This window comes from Symphodus melops (assembly GCF_947650265.1).
Source record: "Symphodus melops genome assembly, chromosome: 3".
NCBI classification, from domain to species: domain Eukaryota; kingdom Metazoa; phylum Chordata; class Actinopteri; order Labriformes; family Labridae; genus Symphodus; species Symphodus melops.
The window spans coordinates 14,755,109-14,768,335 of record NC_136693.1 but is presented as its reverse complement, the minus strand read 5'-3'; the positions used below and the strand labels follow the sequence as shown (position 1 = coordinate 14,768,335).

General features: G+C 38.6%; 1 protein-coding gene across 1 annotated transcript; it reads right to left on the bottom strand.

Annotated features, from left to right (window-relative positions):
* Nucleotides 1-383: 383 nt before the first annotated feature.
* got2b (glutamic-oxaloacetic transaminase 2b, mitochondrial) lies at nucleotides 384-11,478 on the bottom strand. The gene is made up of 10 exons (XM_079340423.1): nucleotides 11,312-11,478; nucleotides 7,788-7,944; nucleotides 5,570-5,698; nucleotides 5,426-5,485; nucleotides 5,175-5,336; nucleotides 4,675-4,779; nucleotides 4,302-4,452; nucleotides 3,486-3,651; nucleotides 3,237-3,387; nucleotides 384-1,640 (listed from the first exon to the last, which is right to left on the bottom strand). Exons 1-10 carry the CDS (start codon nucleotides 11,392-11,394, stop codon nucleotides 1,518-1,520), a joined length of 1,287 nt encoding a protein of 428 aa, XP_079196549.1. The 5' UTR covers nucleotides 11,395-11,478; the 3' UTR covers nucleotides 384-1,517.
* Nucleotides 11,479-13,227: the final 1,749 nt, after the last annotated feature.

Sequence of the window (13,227 nt, the reverse complement as noted above, 5' to 3'; positions counted from 1 at the left end):
TATAACTTTATAATAATTATACAGGATCAACAACTCCTCTTTAGAGCAAATCCCGCATCATTCACGATTTTCATACAAAAAAATTCAAATTTTAAGTGGTCTCATAGATATCTGAGCACTTATGACGACTGTAAAGTGGTGGTGGTCTGTGTCCATTGCTCAGTGGTTTTCTGAGGCTCACTTCCAGATGTGCTCTTCTAAGGTTGAATAAGGAGTCTCTCAAGAAACACGTTTGTTTTACTGAAAGAAAATGAATTCTACAAGAAGTTTTGATTAATACATTTCCTTTTATTATCATAATGATGTGCAATCTATCAATTAAAATGAGCCAGATTTGAAGTTTGTGTCGGTACAAAGAAAACACCACACATTAGAACGGACCATTACTCTATTACCATTTATTGTTTGTTCAATAAGGTACATGACCACTGATCCATTTTTATCGACAGAATGCAAAACATGGTAATATAGGCAGATGTATGTCAACCCCCTCGTGTATATGAAACCTGTGTCACAATGACAAAGAGTCATTTACTAACCCATGAAGTCTGAGAAAATATGAAGCATGTGCATACCGCATTTCTTTATAAACTGTTAAATGTTTACCTCAACCAGGTACCCCACTCACCTTACCAACCACACAGACATTTATACTTGTACCAAATATAAAGACCGCATTGTGAAAAGAAAGTAAGAAATTGGATGTTCTGGGACCGAAGTGGAGAAAACTCATGTCAATTGTGGAAATAGATGAGGGTATTGATCACTTTTGTCTTCTGAATTTAATTCTTTTTTTGTCTGTGTACTTGTTTTTTTATCAGGTGTTAAAAGAAACCTACTGAGAGATTGTTTCCATGTGATAGACAGTTGACAAATACAAGGAAATGGAAGTAATCAGGAGACTAAATCACTGAGTGATTTGATTAGCTCAGATAAACAGGCAGCCGTGAATTGATTAACTGAGGGACAAAAGAATGCATAATGTGGTCCTAATCCTGAAACAGTGCTTTAAAGCTCATAAAGTGCTATAACTCAACCATTGAAATAAAAAAAATAAAAAAAGACTCCCATTTCCTACAGCCTTTCACAAGACAACAGCAATCTCAACTTACATGTTCAATTTATCTGCCTCATCAGCCTAAATTATCCCAAGATCTGTTATTTGATGATTAGAGTGAGTGGCCCCACAATAGATAGACAGCACACATTTAGAAGATGCACAGCCAACAATTGATTCCACATAATAAATACGCAAGATGACCCTTCAGTGGTGGCAGAGAACATATCTTTTGCAAATGGGCAGGGGAAGCTGTTCAGTGAAATGTTCACAAAGAAAGAGAAATAAACTAAACTGTTTATAAGCAGCAGCCATTCCAAGTTCAAATATCCAATCGAGAAAAATGTTAAACTAAATCAGACTTTTCTACAGGTGGAATGGAGGAGACAGAAAAAGTGACGCACAAAGCTCCTTTTAACACGGCTGCTTTAATTTTGTAGCTTTCTCAGTAGGATCCATTCTACTTTGTGACTGCATGGATCGCTTGTGCCAGGTAGTTCACGTTCCCAGAGGAAATGCCTGCCATCGAGATTCTGCCATCCTTGGTCATGTACACTGAAAACTCCTTCGTAAGGCGCGCAACCTGCAGGACAAAAACAAATATTACATCAATATTTAGACAAAAATCACAGCAGCAGGCTGAAATCAGTTCCAATTTCTAGAGCAGCCTTTCCTACGGCTTTTATCATTTCACTCCTTTCTTCAAATATTATTTAGTCTCCACTTTATTGAAGTGACAACTTTAATTTATAACAGTTTTCATCTGCTCACAGTGCCTCCCCCTTTCAGTTGCTTTAAATACCAGTCAGGTCTGCATTGAGTGTTTGTTGTTAAAGGTTTAACCGTGTAAATGTGACTCATTGTAAGTATTTCAGAGGTTGTTTTATGCAGATAAATGTCAATAGGTTTAAATCTGTAGTTTCACCACCTAACAGAGAGGATTATTAGGCTCGTCTTCAGCTATTTCTCAGATCCCAATCACCATATTCACAATGAAAACAAGTTTGAAAGAAATACTTAAAACACTCAATCTGCCATTGTGTGAAGTCATGAATGATGATAATGATCAATGATTACTTGATGAGTTCATCAATGAAGTTCACTTTATCTTTTTATTGTCCTTAGTCTAAGGCATCTTGTGGCCCACTAGGGGGCAGCAGCCCACCATTTGGGAATCACTGTTCTACTTCAAGAAAGTGTTCAGATGGTGAGTTGGACTGATGGTAGCCTGCCACTGTGTTGTTTAGAGAAGATGCAGTTATCAATTTCTAAACAAGGAATGTGATTTCATTCTAACATGACACTTTATTGTTGCCGTGTGTAATGTGTAAAAGAAAAGTGTAATTTAACAAACAAAAATAAAAAAAATTTCAATTAGTACAACCATCAGCTCGTTAACTTTTTATTTAGAAACCCTGTAGATGAGATCATGTATTTATTATTTGAACCAAGTAATGACTAGAGAACGAGCATTCTCTCTCTGTATATTAACTTGATGGAATAGGATGTTTTTCCCTTTCATTTTTAATGAAGAGCTGATCAAGGTGAAAACTCAATCACCTTTAATGAAGAGACCAGGCAATGCCACTGATTTTCTCCTGAATTATAATATCAAAGCAAATTCATCCTGAGTATGGGTGTTTGATTAAAATTAGTGTTACCATGTATTCATCTTCTAACATTGATCAGGGAACAGTGATCAGGCTTTTTTTATGCCAATTTATTTTTCTTGGTAATATCGTAAAATATTTCAGAAGTAGTTTTCACATCATAGGCTCCCTGGTAAAGAAGATGACGATATGATCAATACTGCAACTGTTGTACGGAAATGAATTGAGTAGCTGTTAAAGTTAGGTCAGGAATAAATATTAAAAACGGGGAAACAGCTAGCATAACTGAGTCCAACAAAATACAAAAATCTATCCATCAGCATCTCTAAAGCTTAATCATTTATACATTTTAATTGTTAATGTATAAAAGAAACTTCGAACAGATTCCAGGAAACAAACAGCCCAGCGAAGTTAATGATCTCTGCTGCTGGCTGTAGCTTCATTTTGATAGATATGTGAGCTGGATTGAGTTTTTCCAAGTAAGCATTTATGTTAAATTTGAATGATGAGAATGTTAAATTTTTGTTGTTCCTTGTCGTAAACTTAAGTAAAAAATGTAAGTAGTGTACCTGTTCTGGTTTGAGGCCAGTGAAGCAGAACATCCCGATCTGATCAATAACGTGCTGCCAGTTGTGGGAGGAGCCCTCCTTCTTCAGACCAGCAACCAGCTGTTCTCTCATCTTAATGATACGATTAGCCATACCATGGACCTCCTCAAGCCTGGAATCAGAGACAGAACATAGACGGATCAAGAAATTAGTCAAAGAGAGCCACTGGAGCCTTACGAGTTTTTACAAACATCCAAAATAAGCACGTACCACAGCGAGTACAGATCTGGTGTGTTGAGAATGGTTGAAGCAATCCGGGCACCATTCATGGGTGGGTTTGAGTAAATGGGTCTGATGAGGATTTTGATTTGAGACTCGACCCTCTTTGCCTCCTCTGCATCGCTACACACCACAGAGAAACCTCCAACACGCTCCCCTGTGAATAAAAACATACCAGAGGTATTTACAGTGAGTGTAAGCAAACCATTCATGGAACAAGAATTTAGGTAAAGCTGCTGGAACTCATGAGCTCGTGCTTTACGCTTCATGAAGGGCAGAGACAGTTACATCAGCAGTAAGCAGTTAGATAAATATATTGTACATTTGTCAACAGTAAGGTGTGTTTTAAACTATTACAAATGCATTTTGAGTTTATACAGGACTCTAAAAACCAGAGGATTTTTTTTATTAAAAGACAGAAATCCCTGGACACAAAAATCATATTCCTAATGATTATTGTGGAGGAGAAAAGTGAGTGGTTTTCACTGCCATTTATAGGATTTTCAATCAAGTGCAGATTAACTTTGTCTCACATTATTATATATGCAGTGATTTTAAGACTGAGAGGGAATTTCCTTTTTATCCACTAGCTGTTTCCTTCTTGTGGATTGCATAAAATTTTAAAATCGAGCTACAACATATGGAAAGTATAACATTAAAATGACTACTTACAGTGCAACATACATTTTTATTTCAATAGATTTTGCCACATGGATAAAAATATCACAAATAAAACATTTAAAACCTACTAAATTTCCTGACTTGAAGTTAGCTTATATTTTAGTAAATAAAAGAGTTCCAGCTGACCATAGAGCCCCATGTTCTTGGCAAAGGACTGGGACAGCAGGACGTTGTGGCCCTGCTCGATGAAGTAGCGAACAGCCCAGGCGTCCCGATCAATGTCTCCACTGGCAAAGCCCTGATAGGCCATGTCGAAGAACGGGAGCAGATTCCTTTTCTACGAGGTGTAAAAAGGAGAAAGCAGAAAGGAGAGAAATGCAAACGGACATGACTTGTTAACAACATGTCAAGAGATAACAGCTGGATAAGGTCCAGGCTTGATCATTGAAACTTGAACAGTCAAAGACTTCAGACTACGAGATAGACAAATGTCCTGACATTTTCTCCAAACAGTAAAGTGTAACATTTTCACAAAGCTTCACCGAGAGGATGCACTCACCTTGACAAGGTCAGAAATCTCCTTCCACTGCTCTGGCTTTGGGTCAACACCAGTGGGGTTGTGAGCACATGCATGCAGCAGGATCACACTCTGCTCTGGGATTTTCTACAGCAGAAAAATAGTTTTGGTTAGTCAACCTACAACATAGATAACAGACTGAGTTTTCCAGCTAAATTAACAAGACGCAACCTTTTTACAGACAAAAAGATAAAATTCTTCAAAAACAACCCACAAACCAGGTGATTGGTTGAAAATCTTTTTAACCCAGGTCTGAATAGTCAACAACTTATGAAACTGAAAAGTCACCTGTTGTCTCGGGGGAAAAAAATAAAATAATAAATACTGATGTGATTATGTTTTCAATCGATAAAAGATTCTAAAATGCATCATCTATCCAATGTCATCTCAAAAGAAACGCGTCAGAAAACCCTGAGGGTAAAACAGTTCCCCACATATCCCCCCCCCCCCCCCCCCCTGTTAAATCATCATTAATGTCTCACAGAAATGTCTTCAAGGGCTCCCTTAAAGTCAAAGCCACAGGTGGAAGCATCGTAGTATCTATATGCTTTGAGCTGCATGCCAGCGTCTCTGAAGATAGGTGTGTGGTTTCCCCAGGAGGGTTTGGGCAGGTACACGTCACGTGGACCTCCATGGAATCGAGCCTGTGACAGAAAGAGAAGATCTGGTGAGATGACCAGTCTGAACTAAAGGTTTGTTTATATCTGAAGGGACTAAATCAACAAGTCCTCACCAAGAAGTTGGCTCCAATGCGCAGAGATCCAGTTCCTGAGATGGTCTGGACGGTGATGTTCTGTGGGGAGGAGAGAAGTTCACATCTGTTTGGCCTTTATTAAACTTTCAACTACATGAGAGATGTAAACAACACTCCACTTACCCTGCCGCTCTTCAGGACCTCACTATCAGCACCGAGAGCAAGCTGGGCACAGGACTTGGTAAATTCTCCCAAACCAGTGATGCCGAGGTACTCCTTATCCAGCTGCTTGGCTGCAATAATGGCCTCCGCCTATAGAGTGAAATTCAACAGGGGCTTAGGACAAAACAGCTGTCATTGATTGGTGCTAGAGGTCGCAAAAACTAGTTGATGTTACAACCGAGTGATGATGCTTGGTGCCTCATGTCGACTAATCGCTTATCAGGAGAGACAATCTAAAACTGTGACTGAGCAGGACTCCGACAGTGTGTAGGTAAAAAAAAAAACTGTTTGCCTGAGTTTTGTCCTTTCACCTTATTTTGACTTTTTTTGTCTTAGCACTGTTGGGAGTTGTAGCACCGAGTTGTTGTGCCAGACTTTATTGCAGCTATTGCAACCAGATTTGTATCTTTTTACACATCAACTGTGCTTACAGCAGCATGCGCATTAAGTTTTGCACAGAAATATTTTTGGTGTTTGCAAGAAGCATTACTTTCTCATGTGGTTTCATTGATCGACTTGACTATTATCAAGACTGTCAACTTCTTAAAAAATCTGAAGTTGTGAAACCCCTGATTGGTAATACATGCTTTGTTTAATAACGCACACACGATAGGGAATGTCAAATCAATGGGCAACAAAAGATATCATTGACATGTTTGAAACCAAACTAAGTGAAAGCTTAGATATTCAGGAACACTGAAGGTTTTAAAGGGATGGAAGCTACACTCAGGATGACGAGCAACAACGCATCAATTAACAACCAAATCCCTCCATTTCCAAAATACAAAATCATAAAAATCACATCCTAGTGGTGTACTACGGTTCTTTTGAGCAGTGATTCTCAACCTCAGGGTCTCGACCCCAACAGGGTCTCGACCCCAACAGGGTCTCGGCTTTATACATGTAGCCAATAAAAGAATCATTTTAGGGAAGAGTGAAGACGAGTGTGATCAACTTACATGTCAACGATATAAACATTACAACTCTTCGATCAACAGGCTGTTATGCCAGACCTTTACAGGGTGGCTTCAGGGGGTTGAGCTCTAAAACACAATGGGCCTCATTCATCACCATTCTTAAGAACACATTTTTAAATCCTACTTAGAAACTCTACAAGGAGATTCAACAATGTTTTCTAACGTGGGATTTGTTCTTGGGTAAGAAGAGACTTTACAAACACTACAGATCACATCTGAGTGCTGAGCAGCTCGGTCAAAATGACTGGTGATTGCATTTTATTTAAAGCTGCAGCTGTATAATATTACAGGCTTTACATTTGAATATGTTGTTCCATAATTAATACAATACTTAATACTAAATGTTTTATAATCAGACAGAGCACAGTGGTCTTTTAAAAAAAAAAAAAAAAGGGACATTTCAGTTCACAACATTTATTATGTTTATTGCATCCCATGCGTCTTTTATGCGTGTGTTCCTATGTAACCAACGATTACTGACACTGATGAATAAAACAGCTTGTTTTCTTCTGATGTCCGACAGCTAGAGTTTCTTTTTCCGTTAGGAGTCCGGTGCTCTGCCGGCGCCATCATCAGCACTCCCTTAGCCATCTCCCAACCTTATTTTTTGCTACCAGCTGTGTTTCTCTGTCTGCAGGGCCCTGCACTCAAACCCTTTTATGGGCATTAGTAACAACAGGCACCTGCTTTTAACTTATGGACAAAAAAATCTGTCATTTAGGATCATGTTGGTAAATCTTACGGAGAGTCTAGAGAGTTAGAAAACTTCTTACAAAACCTTTCTCAAACAATCACTTGGTTGTCGTTTCTCCTCTGACTGTGGATTAATAGAACTGGGCCAAAAAGTTGTATTTACAAACACAAAAAGCAAGGAGGCTAACAAATCCAACTTAGTGAATTGTGGCATCTGTCAGCCAATCAGATTCATGCTCCGCTTCAGACTTCAGCACCGCACTCGTACGGGAGGGCGGGCAGGAGGTCGTAAATGACAAACAGGGTACTCAGACGACCCATGTTCTCGGGTTCTGGTCAGTTTCAAGAACACACAAAAAAAAGACTGAATGAATCTGTGGCACTCTGAGAAATGACTGGACTGTCACTTTATTATGTTATTATTGGGGGTTGTGTTGTAAAAAGGTAGAGAAATACTGCTTTTCAGTATTATTACTATTATGAAAAAAAACCTGCTGGGCTGGTCATACCTTGCGGACACAGCTGAGCACAAAGGGCTTGCCCTGGTCATCCCTGTAGGCTCCCACACCCAGGTTCATCTTCTTGGGGTTGGAGTCCTTCTTGAAGGCCTCGCTGACACCCAGGATGGGATCTGGGGGTCCCATCTGCACTCCACCCCACCATGAGCTGCAAAGACATAAAACCATGTGAAAGTTGATCTGGGCTGGATGACAAAGAGCGGAAATAGTCAAAGATTCACGACAAGACTTCATCTGAGTGGACAACACTAAAGAACAGCTTTTTTCACAAGGTCATGACATGTGCTACTTCTTAACATTACATGGCATTAGGTGATACTGGTTACAGTAATGTGATGTTCGTTTTAGCCGTGCTCCTGGCTAACAAGCGTAGACTTAATGCGTGAGCTTAACTCCTCATGTGACCTGAGAAAACACTAACATAAATGTCCCATGCTCAGTGTGTTTCACGAAACAAACATCAATATCTACTCCGAGGGTCCAGAGTCCAAAAACAAGAGTAACAGATTATCTGGGCATACAAAACGTAACTCCTCTGTTCACAAAGTTCCAACTACAACCACAATAACAACTACAATATGAATATAATTTCAAATAATTCATTTGTGAAAACCTTTTTTTAACCATGCATTATTTTTTCTTACTCTTTGCCAACCTGTTCATTTCAATAATCAACTAAGTCTTGTGGGTTTCATACTGCTCACTGCCAGGAAGAGTTAGTAAAAGCTGATTGTGTGTATACTTTGTATTCTCACACATGGACTAACTGTAAAGTTGTTGCTAAAATGTTCAGACAAACCAAATGACCTCTAATAATAACATAAAAAAAGAATGATTTGTGGAAACAGAAATATTCCACGATGAAGAATGAGTAATACCTGCACAAACACTGCACTTAGAAAAGAGGAAGTAGTAGGCGTTAAAAACACTCCGAGCTCATGACATCTTGCCTGGCTCAATCTGTAGCTCACCATGTGGATAGCATGTGCTAAGGCTGTTTAAATGCATTTAAACCAATTACCACTTGTTAATACAACGCATCAAGTATTTGCATTCAAACATCAAAATAACATTTCAATCAGGTGATTATTTTAAAACACAATCTTTCTCATTAAATGTCTTTATACTGGTGTCAGTGTCAAGTTAATATAATATATCAATCAATTTGTCATAAAATATAATATCAACAAACCCTAAATAAAAAAAACTCAGTCATCCTCTGCTCAGAGTTGGTCATCATCATGGTTAAAAGAAAGCCCAAAAAAATGAAAGAGGGATTATCTCAGTCAACATCAATTATGAAGGAAATTGTTAATGTCTATTTTAACACTTAAAGCTACCAATGAACTGCTCTTTGTTTCCATTGTTGTTTAAATGTTTGTACCAGTGTGTTGTGTATTGCTTTGAAGCTACATATTGGCTTCTATGATATAAAATCTGCAAATGATTTGATATATTCTTATCACTGCAACCTTCGGTTCTTTAGACAAACACATTAAACGCATTCTGCCACAAATCTGTTTGATTAATGAAGGTTGTTGCGAGTGTTGACCCTCCCTGCACTGCTGCTCAAATATTGTCTCAGGTTACTTCAACTTTGCAAACCATCTAAACTTTGCAGCTAAATTTAGGAGTGAACACTTTGCAAAAGGGCAAGAGTCGTGCATCCGTTTACCCTTATAATGATCCAAGATTCTCAGTGGTTTATTAAAAAGTGACCGATAAGTTAAGTTAGTTGCATGAATCAAGTGTTGTGGAGAAATCACTATGGGCTCTGGACTCCGCTCATACTATTTTAACAAGAGCTCACCTTTAAACACTGAGGTATTTAATTCTGAACACAGATCACTCCAGCAGTAGATTTCACATGCCTTACTTCAAGGCATGTGATGCAAAACAGACGTGCAATGCACAAAACATGAATGAACACCTTTGTGGAGACTAAAAAGATCGTGTCAGGCGTGAATTACTTCAATATGTCCAATATGGAGGCTGTAGTGTAGTAAGCAGCTTTATGGTCTATTCTAAATGCTGTTCTGACAACTATGCTTAATGTATGCAGCTCAAGACCAGATACGATATTGTACAGTGTAGTAATTCAATAGTAGATTAGAAGATAAATATTTCCATTGATATGGCCATAAACTTAGCAACTCAATTAAAAAAAGAACATCTTATGTACTATAAATTGTGCAAACAGGATCAGTGAGTTTATTTTTTTATTGTTAGTTTTTCTTGTGAGGAGAAGTGAACGTAGTAAAGATGCTACAGAAAGTAAGAGTGTGTGGGTTCAATGGATCTTATCATAGCTGCTATACGTGTGCATGTACACAGAACCTTTGAACAGATAAACGTCAGCATTTATACAAACATCAAAGACTGGCATGTTATCAGGGATCAATAGAGGCCTTGTGTGGCATGCTTCAAGGCAGAAATAATATGTTTTCCTTTCCAACGAACTGCTACTGATACCATTGGTTAACACTGCGAGGAAGGAGGAACCTATTATATTTTATTTCATTCATGAAACCAGACAATGTGTTCAATGATAGAAATTAGGAGAAAGATGTTGCAACATGCCAACACAGATAAAACCTGATAGCACCAGCTAGCGAAAACCAAACTACATTAATGTGGACCGAAAATCCTAATAAGCAACGACACAGACAAAAAAAACAAACTTTAAAAATGTACAAAACTAAAAAATATTGTCTGTAAATAAATGCGACGAAGTAAATCTGCAAGCTTGTCCTCCAAGCAGCCCCTGAAAGGACAACTATGGCTATGTTAGCTGCTAGACATCAGCCAATCAACCAATCAGCGATCAACGACGGAACACGAGAACCAATCAATGTGCACGACTTCATCGGCTACGACAAGTCGCGAAGCTCAAACTGTGCGGGGGGAAAAAGCTTAAGGAATCGAGCTCACTGCAAATCCCTGAGAAAGATGGCTCAGAAACAGAAACAAGGCAAAGTCAACTTCCCCGTTTTACAAATATATTTACACCACATCAAAACGTAGCCACGAGCTGATCAATACGTCTACACACCTGCGAGGGATTGAACAGGGAGGTTTGTGTCTGACACAAACCAACGTGACTTTCATTAGTAACGACCCTCACTGATAAATAAACTACATCAAGTTACCTCTAAAGTCATTAAGAGGATGTATGGGACAACATGAGCAGTCATTAAATAGGCATTATTTGCCTACATGTAAAAGTATTAGCTTTAGCAGCTAACCCACCACAGTGGGCCTATTGAAGCCATTTGACCCCTGTCTATTAAAGACAGCTGATAGAGGTGAGATCTTCTCAGAGCGCTAACATTTTAACGTGGCTTTAAATGCTGAGTGAACCTTTAACATTGACCAATAGCTGACGGATTGACTACTGTTCATATTAGCAGTGAAACGTATGACACGCCACGCTGCTACAATTCAAAGACTAAGTCACTGTGCATTAAGTCTCTATGTCCCTTTATTTTTGATAGTAACATCGATTTGTATTTTACCTGTTGCGGGTGGAAAAAACTCCCAGGGATGGGGAAATGTTTCCCAAACAGAGGATCACCTTGTTTGACTTGAGCAGGGCCATTGCTGTGCTGCACTTGGGAGCTGAGCCTGGTAGGATGTGGATGGGTGTGAAGGGCAGGCACGACGACGACGACGCTACGCTACTTTTACGCGTTGACGTCAGAGCAGCGCTCAGTAGTGCCGTACAACTACACCACTGGGGTGTGTTGTGTTACCATCGCCATAGACATACCGTATATTATGTGTATTACCCTGGATGTTTTATGACAGGTGAGTACATTAGACCCACAACCAGGACCTAAGATTATAGTGCTATGACCGCTGCTCAGCATGCTAGAGGAGTTTGGAGAATTCAGAAAGGGAAGGGGAGGAAAGACCTTAACATACATCCAATTTATTTTACTCATCAGTTGGCATATTGATGTCTTCAGGGTCAGGTATTAAAAACGTGAGCGGTAAAAAGACGTTACAGAGAATGTATGAAAAGATATGTAAACCAATCGAGTTATTTATTTAACTTAAGCAATTCTGGTGCCTGAATAAATTATTAAAATAATTTGACAAAAGTAATTGTCCATCCAAAATGTGTTTTATTGGCTTATTATTGCATGACAATCTTGATAATAGACCTGTGAATTGAACGTTGTCCATGTTAAAGGTACTCCACGTCAATTTACACATTGAATCTGTATCGCCTGCACGATTTTATTAATCAAATCTTGTTTTTCGTAAACTGTAACAAGTCAGTAACAAGTCACAAGTCAACACGTTTATCAAATAAATGTAACTGAACTACAGATATTGTTTTCACTTGTGAACTTCTACTGAAATGACAAGAATGATAAAATTAATAGTTGTACATACCACACCACCAGCAGTAGACTACTCGATCAAATTAATATAAAATATAAAAGTCTATGAGGTGGATACGATCTCAAAAAGTTAAACGTAAACAGAAACATGCATCTATAATATACTGTGAGATATAGATATACGAGTTATTGAAATCCCATTAAAGAATTTAGAATTCCGCAGTAACACATATGCCCACTTGAGGGCAATGTTACCCAGCAAACATCAGATTCTTAGTCGCTTCTCATTTCTGGAGCTGTGGTCTTCAGCCTGTTTGTTATTTAGGCTTCTCCTGGTTATCTGAACATAAATTATCGGAACAATGATTGCTGTGATTCTTTTGTGTATTATGCAGAACTTTCACAATTGTTTTTAAATTTGCTCTAGTGATATATTGAATGGATTCAATGATTGTTATCTAATGCCGATGACTTCCCTTTCTGCATGTAGATCAAAGTTTGACTTGGTTTTATTTAATGGTTATGATGAGTGTTTCAAGACATGAAATTTACCCAAACCCCTGCAGAAAATGATGAATAATTTTGGGTTTCTTATTTGTCAAAGCACAATTTTTTACCCCCAACCTCCCACCAGATGGAGACATCCTTAAGATTTCATTTGAAGAAAAAGAAAAAAATTCTTAGCATTTTCTCTGTATTGTGTCATCAGATTAGACATGAAATGAATCCAGCATTTCATAAGGAGAGCACCTTGTACTCATCTAACCTCTAACTCACTGAAGTAGTAGAAAACACTGTTATCTTCCTCTGTCAGTAAGTGTGTCTTTTTCTATCCCTTTTGTACATTTATATTGTCTTCACCATGTTAAGCAAAGATAGATGCCAGGCAGTTTCTCACTTTCAAGGTCATACAAGTTGACAAACATACTGTCAGTCTGTTGAAGGCCCAACTACCTGGATCAGCATCACACAAAAGGGCCTGGAAGACCATGAAACTGTTTTTCTGCAGCATTTGGTACCTCACTGGCACCTCTACAGTGACAGACAAATGCGTGTCTTGCTCTGTGAGACTGCCATTGTGT